The sequence below is a fragment of the Cyrtonyx montezumae genome, unplaced genomic scaffold (assembly GCF_038088225.1).
Source record: "Cyrtonyx montezumae isolate F1298 unplaced genomic scaffold, pur_monq_1.0 scaffold_18, whole genome shotgun sequence".
Lineage (NCBI taxonomy): Eukaryota > Metazoa > Chordata > Aves > Galliformes > Odontophoridae > Cyrtonyx > Cyrtonyx montezumae.
Genome location: NW_027071914.1, coordinates 4,485,362 through 4,509,056, shown reverse-complemented (window position 1 = coordinate 4,509,056; position 23,695 = coordinate 4,485,362). Strand labels below are relative to the sequence as shown.

Here is a 23,695-nt window from a genome sequence, read left to right as displayed (position 1 = left end):
TTTTATTTTTAATTCTGGAGTTTAAAAATAATCATCGTCTGTCTTGAGAACAGGATGACCTCATTAAAAACAAAGACGCCTGTATCCGGCATGGTGAGGCTCCTGGCAGCAGAGCAGCCTGCTGAGTGGCAGCAGCCTTTGCTGTCGAGCAGTACCTTACCTCCACACTGCCTGCAGGGACATGTGCTGCCCGGGGCTGCTGCTGGGCTCTTGGACTGCTCTGGTCTGATCTGCATTGCGTTGGCTGCCGTGCTGCCAGCAGGAGATGTTGGGCAGATGGGACACAGAGGAATGCTGAGTGAAGGGTTTATTCAAGTAAAACTGTTGAAAATGATTTAAGAGTAGCCCTGTGAAGGACCTAGGGGTCCTAGTAGATGAAAAATGTAATGTGGACCAGCAGTGTGGGCTTGCCACCCGAAAGGCCAACAGTATCCTGGGCATCAAAAAAGGGTGGCCAGCAGGGAGTGGGAAGGGTTTGTCCCCCTCTTCTCTGCCCTGGTGAGGCTCCATCTGGCATCAGGCCTGGGGCCCCTGCCACAAGAAAGATGTGAAACATTTGGAAAAGGTCTACAAGAGGACTCCGGGGATGATCAGAGGGCTGGAGCACCTCTCCTTCAAGGACAGACCGAGAGAGCCGAGCTCATTCAACCTGGAGATGAGAAGGCTCCAGTATTTAAAGGGAAGCGTATAAACAGGAGAGAAATCAATGTTTTACACAATAGGTGGTGATAGGACTGGGGAATATGGTTTTAAACTAAAGGAGGGGAGATTTAATTGGATGTCAGGGGAAGTTTTTCACTGAGAATGTGGCAAGTTGCTGGCACAGAGTGGTCATGGAGATGCACTGGCCCTGGAGATGTTCAAGGCCTGACTGGATGGGACCCTGAGCAGCTTGACCTCTAGTGCTTGAACTAACAGTTGGCAACCCTGCCCATGGCACAGGAGTTGCAACTAGATGATTTCTGGGGTCCCTTTCAACCCAAGCCATTCTGTCACTATAAAAATAAAACCCGATTTCAAGCTTTTCCCATAATATTATGGGAAAAAACAGCATATGCTGGGTTCAGAAACTGACACAGTAAAATAAATGTTATGAATTGAAATATTTGCCTGAACTGGTGATTTCTTAGCTTATTTCATAGAGTCGCCAAGGTTGGAAAAGACCTCTAACTGTCCAGATACCACCAGTATTTCCCCACTAAACCATGTCCCTTAGTACAACATCTAAATGTTTCTTGAACAGCTCCAGGGACAACAACCTCCCTGGGCAGCCCATTCCAGCACCTGACCACTGTTGGGGAAGAAATTTTTTCCTGCTGTCCATTCTGAAGTATTTCCTGCCCATGAAGCTGTGTGCTTGCAGGAGGAAAAGAAAACGGGAGCCAGCTGCTGCAGCTGCCAGTCTGTGGTGGGCAGTGTGGTGGCTGCAGAGATCTGCTGCCATCAGGGGTTGCCTCGCCTTGTTGTGCAGTGAGCTCTGCCATCAGTGTGGTGCTGTTGGAAATCCCTGAGTCTGATGTTTCACCCATGGAGAGTCATGAAGGATTTCTGTGTAAGACCATCTGATGTGTACAGAACAGATTAAAATACAGCTTTCCTGTTGCAATGCCTTTACTTTGCTCTGGTGGTTTGAGGAACCCTGCAAATATAGGGATTAAGTGGGTTTAAGTACCGCACTGAAATTTGACAGTCCCTTGTTGGTTGATAAACTCTGTGACCTAAGCACAGCTTCCTGTGTGTGTGTGCACATAAATACATCTGTCCACACAGCCTGGCTGAAAGGCAGCATGGTTCTGTCAGATTGCTGGAGGCCACTAGTTGGCCCTGAAGTCTAGTAACTGAAGCTAACACGTGAAGTTATTTTTGCAAGAATTGGTTTCTGATACCGTTGCAGTATTAATTTCAGATTTGTAGATGGCACAGTTCACCTGTTTGCTACTTCACTAAGAAACCTTTGTGATGTTACAGCTGTGTTTAACAAGCCTACTGTCAATTGGAAACTTGTTATGCAAGACTTATTTGCTTTCAGTTTCCTGTGTAATGAGACTTTTGGTTGACAACAGCAGAGTTGGAGTTGGTACAAAGGCTTGCCAAATCTGAGATGAGCAAGATTCCATGTAAGAGTTTGTGCATGGTAATGCTGGCTTCCAGTTTTGTCTGTACTAGAAGCTGTAGGTAATACATAAAAAGTCATGAGAAATAGAGAAACTCCTCATTAAAAATGGCATGACTTCCTAAGTCAGAGCTAGGAATCTGTTTCCTGCTGTGGAAGAGGAATTTAAAAATCATTTGATGTCTGAATATTGGAGTTATTATGGCAGACGTCTCACAGAGGTGAAAGTGTCTCCATGTGTTAATGGGTTGATGGATGGGGGCTTGGGTATGGTTTCCCCCCCTCCTGTCTCTGCCTCAAGACTGAATGATACTCCTCAGGTTAGTACGTCATGTGGGGCTGTTATCTTTTACCTCTGTTATCAGAATTGGTTTCTGAAGCAGTACCCAGGCTTGCTGCTGGGTGTTGGTTGCTAAGGGTGCCTGGTTTCCAGGTACCTTAATGATTCATTACACTTGTTGGAAGTAAAACTGAATTCCCTGTGTAAAATCAAATGAAAAAGTAACACACTGAAAACGTATGTGTTGTGAATTAATAAAACTAAGTTGATACACTGTATTTCTAAATTTTCCTACTAAAAAAAAAATACCCTGATTGAGGCTTGCTGAATGAATGCTTAGTACCCTGAGAAGGGTAAGAGGCAGCCACAGGCAAGGTGTTAGGGCAAACCTAGTATCACTGGAAGATGTGCCTGAAAGAGTGTCACTTCTAACAAGGCTAGCTTGGGTTTAATAGAAGTTGTTATATGTGTGAACAACCCCACACACATTCAGTTTCCTCTTTGGAGACCACAGGTCATGCATGGTCAGGATCTTCTGAACATGTTCTGCTTTCCCTGGAACATTTGGATGAATATATCTGAGGTTCTCTATCCAGGGACAGGGAGGAATGCATAAATCACTCTGTAGGTTCCTTTCCTTCTAGTGCATGCACAGTGGGTAAACGGAGTTGATTCTTATAGACAGTTGAGTCTAGCTACAGTGAGGGCCAATTATATGATAATATATTTGACTGAGTTGATGAGACTTTTCCAAGGCTGCAAGGAAGCTCTGTGAATTGCAAATGAGATGTTTCAAAAGAAGTAGTTCTGCAGATGTGTCCTGGCTTTAATTTCCAGTATGCTGAAACTTTGCTATTTTAGCAGAAATTATACACTAACTGGATTGTGATTTGCTGTGTGAGAGAAGATTTACCTTTTACTCCCTTAATACATTGAGCTACATTGTGAGTGTGCTTAGGGAGACACTTGATTTTTTGGGGCTCCTGTTGCAAGTTGAAATTCTAGTGTGATTTGTGCATTTGTCTTGACAGTCTTAAAGTATTATCTCCCTTTCCTTGTTATGGTTTATTCATTAATCTGGCTGTGTACTATATTGCATGCCTTTCATCTGTCATTGTACCATTGTTCTTTTGATGTGTGCCAGTTGTTTTTTGCAGCCGCAGAGGAACGAGTTTAGAAGATTGATTTGGTTCTAAAGCTCCAACTCTTTGGGGTAATAGCTATATGACTTATGTTGTCTGTAATAAATGGAATTACGTTGTTAATTCTGAGACTAATTACTTCTTTGTTTACTAGTTGAAAGCTTCCCCTTTAATGAATACTTCCTCAACTGCATAAATGGGATAGCTAGAAGTTTGCTATCAACCGTGGCAGCCAGCCATTTGGTGGTGGGTGCTTTCTGGGAGATGTTCTGAGCTTTAACAGTGACTGTATGCTTCCGAGCCCCAGTACTTGCTGGCTTCTGTTCTTCCTAGAGCAGAGTGATCTCACCTTTCTGCCTTGTCCAAAACTCCAGCTGGAAGAACTGAGTGGATGAAGTACATGCTCGGCATATGGGAAGAAGGCATCCTGAAGATGCAGATGTAGCTGTCAGCAATACTGAGGCTGTTTAGAGTAATCCATTTTCTGTCTGGATGTTCTATGATATTGATAACAGTCTAGATTAAGAAAAGTAAAAACAACAAACTGATAACATTCAGCAGTTCTGTTTTGGGAGGTTCTGATTTTTTTCTTTTTGTGCTGCAGATGTTCACATTTTCCATTTGAGAGACTAGTGATTCACGCACTGCTTCAGATGGCAAAGGCAGTGTGTTCAAAGTGTGAAGGCAGGTAACTGTAGAGAGGTTACTGGCTTATGGAGCTTTACTTGACATGTTCCTACCTTGGTCTTGCCATGTACCAGATTTCCAGGTCATGTTTTGGGGATGGCCATTAGCCATCTTAAATGTTAACTTTATGTTAAATCTCTAATGTCTGGAAGCTTATTCCTAGAATTCCCTCTTATGCTGATGCATGGCTCTCAGATGTTAATGTAGGTCCCTGTTTCGTAGTGCAGTGCCTCCAAATAAGCTGTGTTCAAGTGTGCTCAGAGCTCTGTACAACTTATAGAGCTCTCAGCCGTGCTGAATTGTCTTTGGATCTGAAGGACTCCCCCCAGACCTGCTCAGTCGTTCTGGCTGCGCTGCTCATAGTGTGTGCAGCATAACAGCTGGAGAGGTGCTTGGTGCTTTGCTTTGTGTCCTGTGCCTGCTGCCCCAAGGCCCTGCTGCTGAGCTTGCCTCCTTGGTGTGGGCTGAATCTCTTGAGCTCAGAGTCAAAGGGAAAGTAGGAGTGCAGCTTCAGTAACTGCAGTCTGTGGACTGAGCTCAGGAAGTGAGCTGTGCTTTAACTGTGCAAACCTTCGGAGAGCTGCTGCGTATGCAGAAACTCAACAGACTGATTCTGTGGAAATGTTTCTTACTTGGACTGAGTGGATTATTTATTTTTATGGTGCAAAGAAACTATTCTAGTTTGTCATTATTGAAACAGAGCATATTGCGATGCAAACGACCGGAGTGGTCCCGCAGTCCTCAGTACTATTGATTGTGTAGTCTTAATTATTCATGATATGCAAATTATATTTCTCATCTTGCTGCTTCTCTTCTTGTCTACATATTTGGATACAGGACTTGCCTGTGAACAGTCTTGCTCTTTCAGTGCAGAGACTGGGATTGTTTCTGTCAGAGTTCTTCATATTCCTTTGAATAGTACTGCCTGAGCCAGGCGAGGCTTGAGACTTCTGTCACGGTGAATTCATTTTGCTGTAACTTCAGATGAAGAAAGGGAAGATTTTGGGGAATATTATTAAGTAAGAGCAGAAGCTTTAAAATAGTTTTCAACTTCTTCAGTGTTTTATACCAAAAAGGAACTTGTTTTCTTCTCTGTTATTTGGAAATGACATGTGGGAGTGTTCTTTTTTTTAATCCTAAATATTTTGCATTTCAGGTATACAAAACCACTAACGTTTGCAGACTGCATTAGCGATGAATTGCCATTAGGATGGGAAGAAGCATACGACCCTCAGGTTGGAGTTTATTACATAGACCACAACACCAGTAAGTGACATGTTACTGTACTTTGGAGAGTCATAATTTTGTACTTTTGAAATGCACTGAATGCAAAACCACAAAATTGCCTGCCCTTCTGCATCACGGAAGCTACTTCCCCCTCTGGAACAAGGGATTTGAGACCTTTTTGTTTATAGCCATTCAGATCAACAGTCGTGTTTGAGTTGATAGTGCAGGCACACCTCTCTAGTATTTGGCTGTACTAGAGAGTCCATCTAGGCAGCAGTGATCTGGAGTTTGTTCTTACCTTGGAATTTGTCTTTGTGGCAAGACCATCAGAAGCAGTGCAAAGGTCCTGCGTTGATTTCCCTGGCAGGGATAAACTGAATGACTGCTGGCACGGCTACTGAGATTTATTCATTCATTTGAGTTGACTTCAATGTGAATACTTAGAGATTTGTCTGCAGGTTTGAGTTCCGCGTGGTCATCCAGGACAGTTGTCCCTAATCCATGCCACTCAAAACCGTAAGCTTCAAGGGTGTGCTTTTACAGCTCCAAATGATGCAGACACCCACTTATCAGCAGTTGGCCTTAAAGTTCTGCTTCTCTAAGATGCTGGAGGCTGCAGTACTTGAACTAGAACTTAATATAAAAGGTTAAGAAGAGAAACAAAATCATGACTCTATTTCTTAAACCAGTTTTAATCCAAATCACGATGAAGCAAACCATATTCTCTTCCCTTCAGCTGATCAAGAGGCTCACCTTTGTGGTTTGTGTGAAATATTCTTTGGAGCGTGTACAAAACCTTATTCCTTCCTAAGGCTTTCCCTGTGCAGGAAGGAGCTGCAGGGGTTGGAGGAACATTGATTCTTGCTGCAGACTTAATGTATTTGAGCCTAATTAGCAGAAACAAGCCCAAGGACAGACCTAAGTTTAAATCAAAAGTTAAGAACCATTTAAAGTGAAATGGAGAAGACTCCTAACCTCCCCTCAAAGGAAAAATAAATATCATTAAATTGAGTCCTCTGAATATTTCTAAGACAGTTTTGGTGCATAGCCTTGGGTATCTCAGATCCTGGTGGAACAACTTTGGAATTTGATTTATCCAAAGAAAAGATTGTTTCTAGTTGCAGGTACAAGCATAGTAAGGTTACATTCTTCAAATGTGAAGACTTATTTATGACAAGGTCAACACTAAATTAAAAATTTACAAAATATGCAGTGATATAAGAACCTGTACTTCTGTAGCTCTTGAATCTGACTTATGACTGTGTTTTGCGTTTCTTGGTAGCTGAGTGCAAGTTGGGGAGCTCTTGGCCAGTGTGCTTAAAGATGGCTTTTCAAACATGGAATCACAGAACTTGATGGAGGGATCGTTGAGGGACGCAGGTAGTGATTATTAGGAAGGAAGAGGTGAATATTTGGGAAAGTGGGAATAAAGCCATTTCAGGATGTAAAGATGCTTCCATCCAGTCTGAGCTAGCTGCCCAGCGTTTGCGCTGTCAGATGGCACGTGCCTTTGGGCAGTGCTTTCACTTGGATGGCTCATCGTAGAGTTGCATGGACATCACTGTGTGTGAGCAGGGAGCTGTGGCAGTATCAGCTTAGAGGTAAGGCAGAGAAAAACCACACACAGTCGTGTAGCACACAGCTTCAGACAAGCTAGGATGTACTTCTCTGCTCCTTTGCCTTGTTCCCTGCCCTTCCTACAGACAACTGTACAGAGGTTTTCTGATCCCTCCCTTCATTGCCTGCATGAGCATGGCAGTAGGAGAGGTGGACTGCCAGCATTGCTTCTCAGAGGGGTGTGGTGGATCTGCATGTGGAACGGGACAGGAGATGCGTAAAACCCCTTTCTGTCCCTAATTACTGTCTCTGTTGCCAAGAGTGAGGCAGCCCTATGAAAAATATGTTCCCTAATTCCTATTAAGGGAAAAAAATTACTTTTAACAGTCTGTGGAAGTACTCAAATCTCTCTAGTGTTGACTTTCCTTATCAGAGAAGCTGATGACTTAGTCCTTCTAACACCTGTAGTGCCATATCCTCAGACAGAAAATTGTAACTCGTGTTCTTTGGGTTAAGTATGAATGTGGATTATGAATGGTGCATTTATTTAAGGATGGGCAACTTTGTCAGCCTTTGATTTTGTAGTGATGGTATGAAGAGCTGTGATGATGAACAGTACTGTGTTTATTTTTGTGAGCATGCTGTTGTTGTATCAGATGGGCTGCACCATGCACTGCACAATTAAGCTGCTGGCTTTCTGAGAGGTGCGGGATCCCACTTCTCCCAGGAGAACGGAGGTAAGGGGGTTTTAGTTGCAGCAGGTCTTTGAGAGCGAACTTGTCGTTGGCATCTCTGTCAAAGTACAGGACACAGACTTGTTAGGCATTTTCACACTCAAGTTTCAGTATTTTTAAAATGTAGCAGCTATACCGGCTTCCAAAATTTCACTCAGTTGTTCTGAGCATGTTCGTGTTTGTGATAGATTGTTTCTATTGAAAAGCTTGCTGGGGTTTTCTCTTGGGTTGGATTGTATCTCAGCTCCTGTTGTGGAAGAGTTCAGGATGAGGCAGCAAACCTGCAGTCTTCATCCTGGTGGCTTATGAAAGAGGGATTTCCCTGCAGCAACTTCTGCTGCCCTTCTTGTAATTATAGGAAGAACAGGCTGTTGGTTGAAGGGAAAAACTGGAAATTATCAAGCGTGAATAAGTCACGGATGCAGGCAGACTCATGATTGTGCATCCTGATTTAGGTTTCAAGACTCATGGGTACTTTGCCAACGTATTCGCTAAGCTTGAAATTAAGAGTCCTGTATTGTGGTTCCTGATGATGGTTGATGCAGTCTGGTCAGGGGAAGCTGCCTATCAGGGTCTGAGGTATCCAGGCATCTCTGGGTAATTTGCAGCAGGCTTCCCCTTCTGCTTAACTATGGGCAAAAGGGAGCTGGTCATTACATATATCTAGAAATGCAGAACCTGGAAAACCTGGTTTTTGTGGGCTAGAACAGAGACAGGAGTGTGGGATTTTGAGACTCCTACCGTTGATAGGTTGCTGTGTCTCCCTGACTTCTCCTTTGCTTCCTTGGAGCAAGGCCACAGCTTACCTCTTGGGAGGATACCAACACATTCAGCTGATAAAAGCAGCTGCTTTTTTCCTCAAGTTATTTTGGAGTTTTTTTTTTCAGGTTTTCTTTAGTTTTTGCAATGGGTGAAATCGTGCAGGATCTGTACCATTTTACTGAAACAGTTCTATGAGCTATACTGTTTCTTGGAAGTTGTTTTTCTTCCTCTAACCCCATTTTGTAGCTTTTGTTGAGATTGTGCTACGTAACTTGAAGTGCCTTGTTGTTGAAATGTCCAGTTAATTTTTCCCCTCCATGGACAAGCTTGCAATAATGTGGTTGAGTGTCCATCCCTTCAGTAGAGTTCTTTGTTTTGATTTCTGTTTCTAGAGTCATTGTCAAAACGTTGTCTTGCCTCAAACCTGCAAATTGCAGTGTTATTCTTATGTCTGACTCACCGAAGAGTTGCTCCTACCTTCCACCACCGCTGCTCTTACTTCGTATTTAAAGAGGCTCTTAAGATATGCTGATTAGATTCCCACTGATAGTTTCAAGCCGCTATTTATTCATTATTCACGATGTGGTGGCTAGGTATGCTTATTCATGCACTGTAGCTCAGACAGCTTATAGCACTTAGTCACATGAATATTGGAGCCTGTTCCAAGCAAGAACACGTGATAACCTTGAAAGAAATGAAAAATATTCGAGGCACTTCTTCACAATAGAAGCAAATACAAATTTGCTATATTGGTATTAGGGTTAAGCTTCATTTTTGTGCCCTTATACTTCTTTGTTGATTAGAAATCTTAAAAATAGTGTGTGGGTTGTTTTGGAGTAACGGAGATGAAGGTGATGCAGCTGTTTGACTGCACTGCTCGTGTTACCGAAAAAGAATGTCTTAAACTACCTCATATTCTGCAATGCTTTACGGCTGTGCTTTCCTTCACTGAGGAAAATGTTTACTGTCATCCTGTGATGTTGTTTATATGATGCAGTATGAGACACTTTCACACGTGTTGTGTGACTTAGGAATTCTTTGTTTGTACTTACCTGTGGAACGAGCGTGAAGGTTTGCAGCCAAACAAGGCAGGTAGAGTTGTATTTGACAATAGGAAAGCAATTACAGTCATGTGGCAGTGAAGTTTTTTGAAAGACTTTTCTATCAGTGAAAAAGCAGAGCTGTTTAATTACAAGCGTTATAAACCAGGTACAATAAAGATAAGCCTTGCACTCAGCGTCAGTGTTCGGGCATTTGTGTGGGCATATGCTTGCCTGGACCTTTCAAGAGGCTGAAACATGTGGGCATCAACTGCAGAGGTGTCATAGGGTTGTATGTTGATTTCAGCATGTATTATTCTCTACAAGTCACAATAGCAGAGCTCATCACAGTTCGCTGAGGATCAGCAATCACTTCCTAAGGGGACAAAAAAAAATGTAAATTTCCTTATATGTCCTTATTCCACTTTTTGGGCTGGGAGAAGGGGCGCAAGCATTTTTAAAATACTGCCATAGGTGGTGGAGCTTGTCCAAGCAGCAATACAAGCCTGCTTTTTATTAATCTTGCCACCTCCTGTTTTCTCTTTAAGAAACCACACAGATAGAAGATCCTCGTGTGCAATGGCGGCGGGAGCAGGAGCATATGCTGAAGGACTATCTTGTCCTGGCCCAAGAGGCAATTACTGCACAGAAGGAGATCTATCAAGTGAAACAGCAGAGACTTGAATTGGCCCAGCAAGAATACCGGCAGCTGCATGATGTTTGGGAGCACAAACTGGGCTCTCAGACCAGCTGTGAGTATTATCAAGTGATTTTTCTCAATCAGATCCCAGAAGGAGAGTAAAATGCTTGAAGTTCCCTAATAAAGCTTTTTGTTATGTTATGCTGTGTCAAGTTACTCATGTGTTTGCTTTTGAGACAAACTGAGCAATACTTGCTTAACATCTGTTTGCTAAAGGATAGTATTATGAACATTGCTACTGTGGTTTTCCTGGTGACTGGATGTGGTGTACAGATTTTAAGCATGGACTTAAACAACAAATGCTGGGGGAGGATAAAATGAGATTCCGTGATGTGTTCCTTGATTCACCTGTCCAAAGTACAGAAACAAGGCCAGAAGGCTACTCTTGAGTAGTGCTGTTTGGAGTTAAAGATCCTGAGTAGTTTAGTGACCATCGGAAAGAGTTCCGGAGTGTGTGTAATATGTGAAGTGAAAGGAAGCACAGGTGGAGTATCTGTGTATGAAGAACATTGCTTTCTGCTCCATATTCTCTGTCACAGCAGGAAATGTCAATGCCTATTGCTTCAAAAAAGGGTGCCTAGAATTTTGTAGAAGGCCAAGATCCTGCTTACTGTTACTGGTTAGGAACTGGAAAATGTCCGTAAGAGAATGTATTTCCTGCAAGGGATGTTTCTTCATAATCCTTACTATTGTAAACTTTGGTCTTGGCAGCCACATCAAAGAACCAACCCCTTATCCTGCCCTACTCTCTTTTCTTTCTCACTGGGTTATATATTAAAGATGGTGAATCCTGTGCCTGAAGTCAAAAAGTATTGAAGTAGCCATGTCATTGAAGGGTTCTTAACATTTGAATAGGGTCTTGTCATTTTTGAAGTAAAGTTTTTGGTTTCTTTGGTTTGTTTTTTTTGTTCTCCACCTAAGTACTGGTATATTAAATCAATAAGTTTTGAGATTGAATTGCATTGATGTGGTACCAATTGTAAAAATACAACCAAAGAGCTAGGAATGTTTTCCTGTGTTTTGTATGGAATGAACTGATGACTGCAAGGATCAAAGTAATTCCCTTGCCTATAGCTACTCCTAACAACATTGCACGTTGGGGAGCTTCTGTACTTTCTGAAGCATAAAGGTTTTAACCACTGCTGAGAAGAGAGTTCTGCTCTTAATGGAGCACTGATTTAATCCAATGTGACACATTGGGTGATTGGTTATGTCCTCAAGCCTGCATGAAGGCTGTCATCACCCTTTTCAGTTTCTTGTTCTTAGCTTTCCTTTGTTTCTGAATATTCAGGGATTGTTTGCACAACAAGAAGGTGTAAAAAATAAATCCTTAGGCACTGTTTCCCTTCAGTTATGCTAAATGCTTTTGGAAATGTGAGAGGTGAGAAGAGAGATTCTAGTAAACTTGAGTGATGGGGCTGATAGAAGAGTAGGGGAGGATGGTAAAGCTGCTGAATTTAGTGTTTGTTTTGCTCTAGTGCTGTCTGGCTCATCATCGAGTTCCAAGTATGACCCAGAGATCCTCAAAGCAGAGATTGCTACTACAAAATCCAGGGTAAGAAGTGCAAGTGGGCTTTCACTTGTCACAAGTAAACTTCATGTATTTCCAAACCTCATGAAAAAGGCAATGCAAAAGCAGTTGAAAGAGCTACTTTGCCATCAGTTATCTAGGAGATAAAATATGAATTCTCAAATGTTACTGGCTTAGATTGAAACAACTGTTTTCCTAACATACTTTAGACTTCCTTGTATGCTGATAGTACATTTTGCTCCATTTAACTGCGTGCTCTCTCTTCAGTGTGCTGCAGCAGCAGAGAGCTGCAGGCTCTCCCCAGAGAATGGCAGCTGTTTTGTCGAGAGCTCAGTGCAGATTGTTAGCAGTGGCAGTGTGCTCTCTCATGCAGAGCTCAGTTTGGGAAGAAGAAAGGACTGAAGCAAAGTAGGTCAGTCTGGCCTCTGTGGAGGAATATAAAACAAGCTGTAGGGTCAGTAGAATTACAGTATGTTATCAGCCTGCTGTGTTACTCGTGCAGGGAGGCCTTTTAATTTGATATCTTGGAGGATGGTTTGTTGCTGTGTAACTCTGGTCCTGATACTCAATGCTTTTTAATGACTGGAAAGATTTTAAACATCAGTGAGTAGAATCAATGTCTGTTTAATTCCTGGCTTTTCAATTTTTCTCACCTTTTCTGCTTATGAGTTTGGAGCTTCTCTTGAGTGCCTGATTAAGTGATGTGGCATCTGGGCGTTGGATAAATCCCTAGACACTGATCATGTCCTGAAGAAGATGTGGTCAGCTGTTAGTTGCTGATGGGAGGGATTATTTGGAAAATTTGTCTAGATAATACTGTCTGCACTAAAAACAACTCTGTATTGAATGGAGAGTTCTGTGCCTAAATACTCATGTGATGTGTCAGTCTAAATATGTAACAACTTCCTACAGGTCAATAAACTAAAGAGAGAGGTAGCTCACATGAAGCAAGAACTCCAGTACAAAGAGCATGGATTTCAAACGCTGAAGAAGTAAGTTGGATATGAAAGTCTTACTTTTGGTAATGCTTCCAGCTTGTAGTACCTCCCCTTCTACATTTACAAATAGCTGCCTAAAGAACATTAGCTGAAATATATTGCTGCTGGGATCTTTAGGCACATGCAACTCAAAGCTGTGGGGTTAGTTCCTCATATTCTATGCCTGTATGCCATTAGCTACGTCAGAACTGACTTCATGGCAATAAGACTTTCACACTTGATAGTATCTTAGTTCATTCTGTTTTACTCGGTGTTTCCCAATATGCATACAGTACAGCCTATTGTCTTAATTCAGAAGGAAAAAGCAGAGTTGGGGATAAGCTTCAGGTGCTTATCTCTATATGAATACATAGATGGCATTTTTTAAGTAACCCACTTAGTATCCTATCCGTTTTTTTTCTTGACTTTTTACTGAAGTTGGCATTTCTTTCAGAAGAGGGAAGTATATAGTGGCTTGTGATTAGCTTGTTCCTTTAAATGTATCAGTGTGTGAGGTCTGTGCCTTAAAATAATATAGTTAGCATACAGTTAAAAGTTCTGGTTTAGAAACAGAGTAATTAACAGCAATCTGTCTAAACAGTGGGGTGTGTGTGTATTTGTTTTTCTTGTCTTTGTCCTCCCTAAAGAGTCAAAGCAATTGTGTGGCTAAAGTCAGAGTTTCTATGTTTAATGTACTTCTGAGTGAAGTAGCTCAAAAGAAAGAAAGAACTCCAGTCATCACTGCTTGGTTTTGTGATACTTAACGTGTTTTCTTAAAAATGAGTATCAAGATGTATGCGTCCAGGGTGTTTTTATATAAAAAAATTAATTTTAAATGTTAGCTTACTGTGTGTTTTCTCAAATTTCCATGCAGTATTGACATGAAAATGTCTGATACTCAAGGTGGCTACAAACTTGATGAAGCACAAGCCATTTTAAGTGAAATGAGAGCTCTCAAGAAGGCCATCACGTCAGGGGAGAAGGAAAAGCAAGACCTTATTCAGGTACTGAAACAGCTTGACTTCGTATCATTTTATCTCTATTAAATTATTTAAATTTAACTTTGTATTAAGTATTTCAGTTTTCAGATGTCATTTAGTTTTTATTAATCCAAAGTAGTTCTGTATTTTGGTTGGACTGTAACCTTAATCTTCAGATTTTGGAAATAAGAAGTACAAAATAACATAAACGACAGTTGTGAGCACTTGGTTAGAGATGGGCTGTTGTCTCAAGGTTTCTTGGTCAAGAACAAACCAATGTACCTGTCTGTATTGCTGTCAAAGAGCAGATATACAGAAGCCTTGAAAAAACTGTGGCCAATTTGGTCTGCTTCCTCTAGTAGGTTCCCAGCAGAGAAGTTGTCTTTGTGTGGGCATGAGAGTGTGCTAGTGCTCTCAGCACTCAGAGGCACAATGTCTTCACGCTGTGGAAGCTGCAGTCCAGCCATGCCTGGCCTCGTGTTTGCAGGGTCTGACTGTATGCACTGAACAGTCAGGTCTTAATCACATAGTTTCAGCCTAAACTGTATAGCTGCTAAGGTATTTTGAGTAAAAGTTAGTTCATGTGATAAATTTTTATGTTTTCAGAGTTTAGCCAGGTTAAAAGACAGCTTCGTGAATGACAGAGGATCACAGTCAGACCTGTGGGCCAGCAGTGTGTCCTTAGAAAGCTCAAGCCCTTCATTACCCAGGCAGTACCTGGATGTCAGCTCCCAAACGGATGTTTCAGGAAATGTAAGTAACAAGTGAGAAACCAATTGCTTGTGGAAGCATTCCTCTGAACTAGAATAGTACTGCTGTATGTAATACAAGGTGTCAAGTATGGGCAAGTAACTATGAAATAATGATCTTCTGGTTTAAACTTCCATGTGACCTTCGTTTCCACATGCAGTGTAAATGCGTGTCTAAAGGCAGCCTGCTGTTTCCCAGTGCTCTGTGTCTATTAGAACAACCTAGATGGGAATAAAAGGAAATAAAGTTTTACTTTTTAGGTGTAGCTTCATGAAACATGAATATTCCCAAAGCTCTTCCTCAGTGACATGCTACTAGACAAAAAACATTCAGTAGCTATGTGTGGGCTAAACTCTTGAGAATTCTTCCCTTAAGAGAGTGCATTTTGCTTTCAGCTTGTGAATGAATGTTAATGAGTAAGAATGATAACATACGTGCTGATATTTTGATGCCATTAAACATGTGTAGCGAGTGCTGTGTAAGCTTTCAGTCCCCCTTGTGCAACAAGATCATAATTGTGACAGCCTCAGCAAGGGTTTGAGCAGTGCTGTGGTTGCACTGTGTTACACCAGAGCCTCTCTTGTGAGCCATTGCTTACAGATTTGTGGCCGTTTTCAGTCAGGGCCTCGCGTATGATTGAAGGTCTTCAGATCTGGCCATGGTAAGGCATCACTCATTTCCAAGACTTTTCTTGAAGTAAGACTTCATCCAAAACAAAATGTGGCACAGCCCTTTAAGATTTCAAAACTACTTGTGTGTGCATGAAAATAGAAGCCTGAGGTGGATGCAGTAGGAGCTCCACTGTAGTGAGTGAAGCGAAAGAGCTTCTGAATCTTGTGGAAAATATTTTCCCATTCTGTGGTTGGTACACCTAGGTAAATTAGTTTGATAAGAAAGCATAACTTGTAGCATCATCAATTTTCATATTTTCTAATGAAATAAGAGTAGTTACTGTGTTACTGATTTTGTTTTGTCTTAGTTTATCACCAGCAACAATAATCAGTTGGCTGAGAAAGTAAGATTGCGCCTTCGATATGAAGAAGCAAAGAGAAGGTAATTCTGTGGTCTGTTTTACCTTTGAATGTCACACAGCTTATTTTGAAGTTGTTTTACACTAGAAAATATGCCACTTAGCATTAGCTCTTGGTTTCAATCTAAATAAAATAGGCTGATCTTTGAGCTAGGGAGGCAACAAGTTTTCTGGGCGAACATTATCATTTAAGAAATAAATATCCATCCTAGAAATTACTAAGGAGTGACTAATACGTCAGGAACTCAGACCAGCCACACCTGTGGGGACATAAGTGGTTTTGCTGGCCATTACCAGTGCTTCCCCATTCCAAGTAAGGAGGCTGTACTGAAAGGCATCTCCTTGCCTTATTCAAAACATAATGAATGTTTGCAAGGCTTCAGGTCAGATAAGAAGAAATGAATATTGCATTCACACCTTGCATACCAAGGCATGGTTGAATAACTACAATTTGAGTGCTTATCTGCTTATCTGTAGAAGTGTAAGCTTTTACTGTTGTTCTCTGATCTAAAATGAATAAATAGACTTTTCTAAGTAGATACAATTTTAAAAACTTCGGTCCAAATTAGACTGTATCTTATTTTAGTACGGGATAAGAGCTAATTCAGCTTTTTAGGAGGTCCCTGTACTTTTATGGATCGATACCACAGATAAATGAAAAAACTTGAAGCAGTATTACTTCTGTGGACTTTGGCTGGGCTAGTCCTTGTCGAGAGGTGTAGCCATCAGCAGTAGTGTTTTCAATTTTAACTACTCTGAAGGGACTTGCCTGTTCCAGAATAGCAAACTTGAGATGTGCAGTACAATTTGTACTTGAGATATTTGCAAGGAGAAGAATTTTTCTCAAGTTTCTGTTCAGATAGAAGGCTGAGGATATTCATAGTATTATCAGTGTACTGGCATGTGTGTTTCTTAGCAGCATAAATTTTGATCTATATCTGCGGTAGTTGTCAAACAGTGTGTGTGCCTGCCCACTTTTGATCGGAGCTGGAACTTTTATTTTCTTTTTTAGGTAGGGAAAGTTTGTCAGAACTGTTTTGCCAAAACAAGATAAACGCCTTCCATAAGATTAAATTCCTTCTGTGGTTTAAAACAACAATGATAAAATTATTAGTCCTCCGGATGTAATAGGGAATGCTTCATTGTTAAAAATTGTTCTTTACTTTTAAGCTCTTCTCAGGGCTGCAGTTTAATTTACAGTCTTTACATCTTCAGATTGAGATGGAGCACGTTTAGCTTAGCCTGTATCTTTTCCAGGGGGCAAGTAAATAAAAGTGAACATGAGGAGAAAATTAATATGTTCTTTACAAGGAGAACATTCTGAAGGCAAGCAAATGCTTCATTTGAAGTAAAAAAGAAGAACGTACAACATCACATTTAAAGGTTTAAAACCTCATGTCTCTCTTAGATAATTTCTGGATTTTTTTCATAGTTTAAAAAAGCACTGAGGAAAGATTGATCTGTAAGAGAATGAATAATTAATGCTAAAATGAAAAGATCTCCATCTGTCAGAGCAGTGTGGTTTCGGCAAAGTCTTCATTAGGAGCTGTGGAAAGAAATACACCATAGCTTTAAGTTTTAAGATGAAACAATACTATGGATATAGTGACTAATAAGGAATCTTCTGCTGCTGTGAAAATTCTTCTTTATGGTATGTTAGCATCTCCTGTCTCCAAAATGGAATAATAAAGTGTTTCAAGGACTAAAGGAGAGAGTAGTTTGCTCATACAGGTTTTATGAAGGGAGACCAAATGGTAGGAACACCTGTCCTATTAGCTTTGCTTTGTCTAGGAAGACAATAGTTAAGCCTTTCAGATCATGGTGATGCTGTAGTAGCTAGATTTTACAGGGTCCCAATGATTTTGAAAATAGACAGCAGCACACTCCTTTTACACTACTGTGGACCAGACTAGTGCCTCAAGATTTAAGGTAGTATCCTGAACTTCTCCAGGCAGATCAATTAGAGTGCAATTGTATGTTCCCTCATCTACCACGAAGTTCTTTTCTTTCGTGGCTTAGTGAAACATTGAGAGCCTTAAAGTAGATCATGTCAAACACGCACAAAAGGAGCAAGGGATGACTGCAGTGACAAACTTCTAGGCTAATTGGTTTGGAAACTAATAATAGACATGTCAAATTATATGTTAGTGCTGCATCTCCACAAGGAGATAGTACTGCAGCAGTGCTGGAAGGATAGATGTCATCAGATTCTGTACAGTTTCAGACATAATATGTTAACTCAGTTGTGTATCAGTTGCTCTCCATGCACTGCTTTAATTCCTTGAGCAGCTAAAATTTCAGTTTGGGTGCTGTGTGATTGTTGATAACTCTGGACTTTTAAAAGTACGTTCTGTGCTCTCCTAAATTGGAGTATTGTGAAGTCATGTAGAAGCATTGGAACAATGGTGTGGATATTTCACTAATCAGTTTTTCAAGTATTGAATTTTTCTGAAGAACTGATCTGGTAGAATTACCCTCTAATTTCTGTTAGGGGATGCATGTATTAATATACACATCTCTGGAGATGCATGTGCATCATGTGGTCTCCAAAAAGACTAAAAATGTTGTGTCATACCTATATCACGTAAAAACACCAGCTTTCCTATATGAAAGAATGAAAAGGACTTTATGACAATGAATAAATAAATCATTTAATAACTGAAGTTTTATTCTTGTTTATTCTTGTCTTTTACACTAGTAGCCACAAAGAAAAATTCTGTAGTGACTTGAGCCCTGTACTGCTTCCCTTGCAATGCAAAGCTAGCATGGCACATCAGTTATGTAGTCTGTACTCGGTCAGGGGATGCTCAAGGGCTGGAGTTTTCAGTCAAATGTCAGTCTGCAAAGCATTTCTTTTGCAATGATATTGTCTTATTGGACTACAAAAACTGACAAGGAAGGGAAGTGACCGTGTACAGAGTAGGGTGAAAGCTGGGGTTAGTTTAACAGAACTGCTAGACATGGAAGTGCATAGAGAACAAATTCCAGTGGAAAGGCTGAATCCGTGCAAATGTATGCCAGAAGTGATCAGATTAATGCCAACCAATCCTCTTAAACTCATATCCCTTCAAAATGCACAGAGGAATTCTTGGATTAAGAATTAATGCTATTGTTAATTCTTCATTGGAGCACAGTATTACACTTAATCAGGCACTCGAAAATAGAATAGCTCCTACAAAAGCCCAAAAGTAGTTGAGTTGAATATCTAACAATGATGGACCTTTAATTAGAATAAGCAACCTGCTGAAGGAAGTGGGTTGACAGAAAAAACAAATGAGGTTTCTTTTCAGAAAGGTAATCTCTAGCTCATCTTCTGTAATGGACGGGGCAGATCCGTCTGGGTGAGCCCAATTTTTGTGCCTTGATTTCAAAGGCTGCCCTGGGGCTTAAGTTCCTCTTGGCATGTGGAGCTTTGGATACAAAGCTTTATTCTTCAGGGTCTTCATTCAGCAGTTGTGTAGCTGCTGCTGCTCAGATTTGCTTTTTGTTACTCAAATCACTTCACAGTGAGTTTGTTAGGTAGTAGGAACCACCCTGTGCACTTCTATGGCATAAAGTGGGTTCTAGAATGAATCATCCAGATTAGTAACCACAACTATTTGTTGTGCCCAGTTTATGTTCAGTAACTCTGTCAGATCCCAGACTCACACATGTCTTTTTGGCTTGCCTCAGTATGTTGCATTGCAAAGCAGATCATTTTTAGAGCAACTAAGATACTTGGGAAGTAGGCAAGGTGCAGATAGTTGTGGTGAGCTGCTGCCTCAGCCACTGTGAGCTCTTATGCCAAGAGGTCATTGGATGAAGTTTAGTTCTGCTATCCTCTTCTGGAACTTAACAGTACCTTTGACAGAGAGATCTGTGTCGCAGTTGCCTTCTCAGCAGTCATGTTCCTGAAATCTGGAACAATACCTTAAATCAGAATGCACTTCAGTGTTCATGCAAATAGGTGGTTCTGGATTTAGGTAGGATTGCAGCACCTCTGACTTCTCACATCCTGTTGTGCCGGAAGTAGCCTAGCTTTTAAAATATTTCCATCAAGTTTAGCACTGAGTCATTGGTTGGATTCTTCTAGTAGTAAATGCACATGATTAACTTTGAATTCTCTTCAATAAAAACCAAGTAAAGATCAGATACTTCCTGTACGATGCTCTCCACACTAAGAACTGCAAGGGCATGAATGCATGTGAAACACCTCTGGAGTGTATCTGATAGCTTTTTGTTTTAGATCTGGAATTTTTAATGCTGTTCCCTGACCAGTGGAAACCACTAGTCAGCTTAGGGCCTTGGCTTACCATCAGATGTAAACACGAGTTAAAATCCTGTTCTGCCCATCAGCTCCCTGGTGGTGCCACACTTAGCAACACTCTCTTAAGGAGGGCACAAAGGTGAGATCAGGTGTCCGTGAGCTCAGGTTTTCATCAGCATTATGGAAGATGTGGTTGGTCATGGTACATCTTTGTGAATCCACGGAGCAGTAGTCCAGACACTCCTCATGGACTAAATGCTTGATTCTTTTTTTTATTTTTTTTCCCTACAGAATAGGAAACCTGAAAATACAACTGGCAAAGCTTGACAGTGAGGCCTGGCCTGGTGTGCTGGATTCGGAGCGGGATCGGCTAATATTAATTAATGAGAAGGAAGAGCTCTTAAAAGAAATGCGATTTATTAGCCCCAGAAAATGGACTCGAGGAGAAGTAGAGAGACTGGAGATGGAGAGAAAGCGCTTAGAGGAAGATCTTCAGGCTGCTAGAGACACTCAAAGCAAAGCTCTAACTGAGAGGTAGGTTGCTGGGTGTAGGACAGAGCATGTAGTGTTGGATAGGCGTTGTAGGAAACAAGCAGCAATACCTCCTGGCTGGCTGCTAATAGCACTGTGCTCTCAGAATTGGATAAGGCCATTTCTGAAATCATCTCTCTAAAGAAACTGACTGCAGTTGTTAGTCCCTCAACGGGGAGGATATGTTTGGACACCTTACTCCAAACTGATCCTACATGAAAAAGAAATTCTTAAAATAGCTTTGAATAATGATAATTTACTATGCTGTCCTGTATGCAGCCAGCTCCTCACAGCAGCTGCTACAGTTGCTCTGTGCTCTGGAGCTTTCTAAACATCAACAGATAAAGTTTTAAATTTTAAAAAAGTACAGTTTGTTCTGAGCACCCTTGTATGGGATTTCTCTAGGAACTGGTACTTGACAGAGCAGTTTTATGGACCATCCTGTGAATCTGAACTAGCTGGAAGAAATAAGAGCTATCTTCCCTGATTTAGTTTGTGTTGTAGTAGGAGATCTTCCAGGAACGTACACTGAGGATGAATACTGCACTAGGTGCTGCCTACAGCTGCTTTACAGCCTGCATGTATTAATGTGGATGCCCATGGCAATGCTGTTTTTCGTTGCAGTCTCTTCAGTTTATGTGGAATAAGTGTATTGCATTCATTTGTCTGTCTCTATTTTCATTTCCTCTACGTGCTCCTTATCTAGATGACACAAATTTTCTATGTAGGTGGTTTTACCGTACTGGAAAAATTCTGTGAGCCTCAGCTATGTGATTTCTACCTGCCTGAAAAATCTGTGGTTGACCAAATGTTTTTCTGCATTGCTGTAAGATAAGCACTTTCATTTGTGACTTTTAGGACCACAGTTCTGTTCGTGTGTGCTGAAGAAATAAGTTGTTTTGGGGGAAGGATTTCGTGCCTGAAGGCCTGTTAGATTAAAGAACAAACATATAACTGCATGTTGTGCCTCAAACCAGTCCAGGTGTGAAATAAAACTGAGATGTTGTTAAAGTCCCTTAATTCATGTAAAGTCATAATGAGATGGTTAATAAGCCTTACTGAAAGCCAGTGAAAGCACATCTGTGTTAGCACAGTAACTATAAGAACACAGTATCATATGGCAAGCAAAATCTGTTAGACTTCTTGTGAGGCCTGATCCTAAGAGACATTAACTTTCATATTACGATGTAATTTTCTGTTGTGAATGTTTTCAGGTCTGAGTTCTTTGCCTTAAGAGTTTGGAAGCTGGTAAGCACCTGCACATCTTGCCTCAATTCTGTCCTACTTTATACTGTACACTGTTATTAACTTTAGTAGGATTTCACTGAAGGAACAGAATTTCCCTTTACTCTTCATTTTAAATTGTAAATGCTGCTTTAGATCATCTTTTTTCTTTCCTCTTAGACTGAAGTTGAATAGCAAAAGAAATCAGCTAGTCCGAGAACTGGAAGAAACAACACGATTGGTTGCAATGTTGCACACCCAGCTGAAAAGGTATGTAGCCTTTTACAGAAGTTGTAGGTTCTTTAACTGCACGTGGTATAACTACCCTTTCTCTGATAACAATTTCATCTCCCAGCTGAGTGATCTGAAAGGGCATTTCATTTAGTTGTGTAAGACATCTAGGATCCCCATGTAGTCAGTGGAAAGAGGAACCTATGTGTCCCACAGACACTTTAGATAGGTGAGTGGAACGCATTCAGTGCTTTTGTGGTGGTGCTTCTGACTACAAAGTGTGTTCCAACAACACCTTTGATTTCTGACATGGGACACTTAGGTGGCCATGGCTAGAAGACATTATTTTGGCAAATGTTTGGAGCTGTTTTATTTGTATGTGTGTTAAAGACAGCTTAATATTCATGCAGCAAGTGAAATGTATCTTAAAGTGTAAATACATGTTACTATGCTATGATTCCAAGTTTACTGTTGCTTGCTATGTAGGCAGCATATTGTGTTACCCCCAGATCTGCTGTGGTTAATGTGGTATGCAGAAATATTTATGCAATCTTAATGTAGCCTGCTTACTCAGGTTGTAGTTTTTGGAAGAGACAAGTTTTTTCCTGTAATCAGTAAAGTAAAATCTTCATAAGTGGTAACTATGTCATTAGCCTTTTGATTTGAAAGAGAGTTTGGTGGGTTTTTTCTTTGGTTGAGGTTTTTCCTATTTGTACTGAATTTATTCTGTTTGTAGCTTCTGTTCCACTTGGATTCTGTTTCATGTTATGAAGATGATACCGAAAAGACTGGAAAAAAAAAATCATAGTGCAAGACTGACTTGTAAATAAGCCACCATGGAGAATAGCTATCTGTGATGTTCTTGTGCAGTGGAGCTGCATCATTTTGGTTTCTTCTAGCTGATCAGGGATCTTTTGAGGTGACCGAGAAGCATGTGAAACTAATTTTTTCCTAACTATGTGCCCAGTGTTCTTGGCATGCTCCTTCACAAAAATAAGCCTTTGCTATTAACCCCATAATACAAAATGTCTGCCATTCAAAGGTATGCACAAAGTGAAACTGAGCCCAGTTTGTTGGTGAGGACAAGGGTAATTTAGAACAAACAAAAAACCCACTCCATTTCCATAGTGAAGTACAGTAGTGAGCTCTAGATTCAGTAGCCCTTAACAGATTTATGTATACTGCTAAAATGCAGAAATGTATTTTGCATCTCAGTTGTTGTTTCACCCAAAGGTTTTTTGAACAAACATGATGCAGTGCACATATGTCATACAAAGGAAGACATTCTGTGCCAGAATTTTACTGCATTCTTTTTCTTGTAAGGTCATAGGCATAACATTATGATAAAGCTTCTGGCTTGTTCCCATAAATAATGGATTATTAGGCTCATTAACATCCTCACTCTTTTTTCCATGAGACAACTTAAGCCTAAGCTACTTGTACGTATACAGAAAGTTTTTTTAATAGCTAATCCATATCTAAAGCAACAAGAGGTCCTTGAACAGTTAGTGGTAAGCAAGGTATTTAGTATCTCAAGCAGCAGAATTGATTGAAATGGAATTTCTAAGGATGGTATACATAGTCAGTACTAGGAGTCTAACTGCTTGCTTGAAACTAATTTTACTGTTAGTTATACTTTGAAACTAGATCTTTAGGGAAAAATAGTTACAGAGGACTGATTTCATAGTCCAGCCCCAGCTCTTACCTTTGTTCTTATGGCCCTGGAATCCACATAGCAGCCTTTCACATATGTGAATCCTTCCAGTGTCTGGAAACTGCTGCATGTTGTGTGGACCACCTGAGGACAAGTTCCAGGCAGCTGGTATTGTCCTTTTGAGCTGAGTTTCAGGACTGGGGTGAATGGGAATTTTCTTCTGTGTGGACAGACGGTTGCAATAACTTGATCTGCTTGCATGACCTTGTTGTTTTTTTTTGTTTCTTTTTGTGGTGCTC

At 40.8% G+C, this 23,695-nt stretch overlaps 1 protein-coding gene across 1 annotated transcript in view; it reads left to right on the top strand.

Moving 5' to 3' along the window:
- WWC1 (WW and C2 domain containing 1) overlaps nt 1-23,695 on the top strand; it is a 63,702-nt gene that overhangs the window by 20,429 nt on the left and 19,578 nt on the right. Inside the window, exons 2-10 of the mRNA XM_065734487.1 lie at nt 5,379-5,488; nt 10,091-10,294; nt 11,721-11,797; nt 12,686-12,765; nt 13,625-13,754; nt 14,337-14,483; nt 15,460-15,533; nt 20,048-20,290; nt 21,692-21,781. Coding sequence (XP_065590559.1) covers nt 5,379-5,488; nt 10,091-10,294; nt 11,721-11,797; nt 12,686-12,765; nt 13,625-13,754; nt 14,337-14,483; nt 15,460-15,533; nt 20,048-20,290; nt 21,692-21,781 — 1,155 coding nt within the window. The remainder of the gene's footprint in view (nt 1-5,378; nt 5,489-10,090; nt 10,295-11,720; nt 11,798-12,685; nt 12,766-13,624; nt 13,755-14,336; nt 14,484-15,459; nt 15,534-20,047; nt 20,291-21,691; nt 21,782-23,695) is intronic.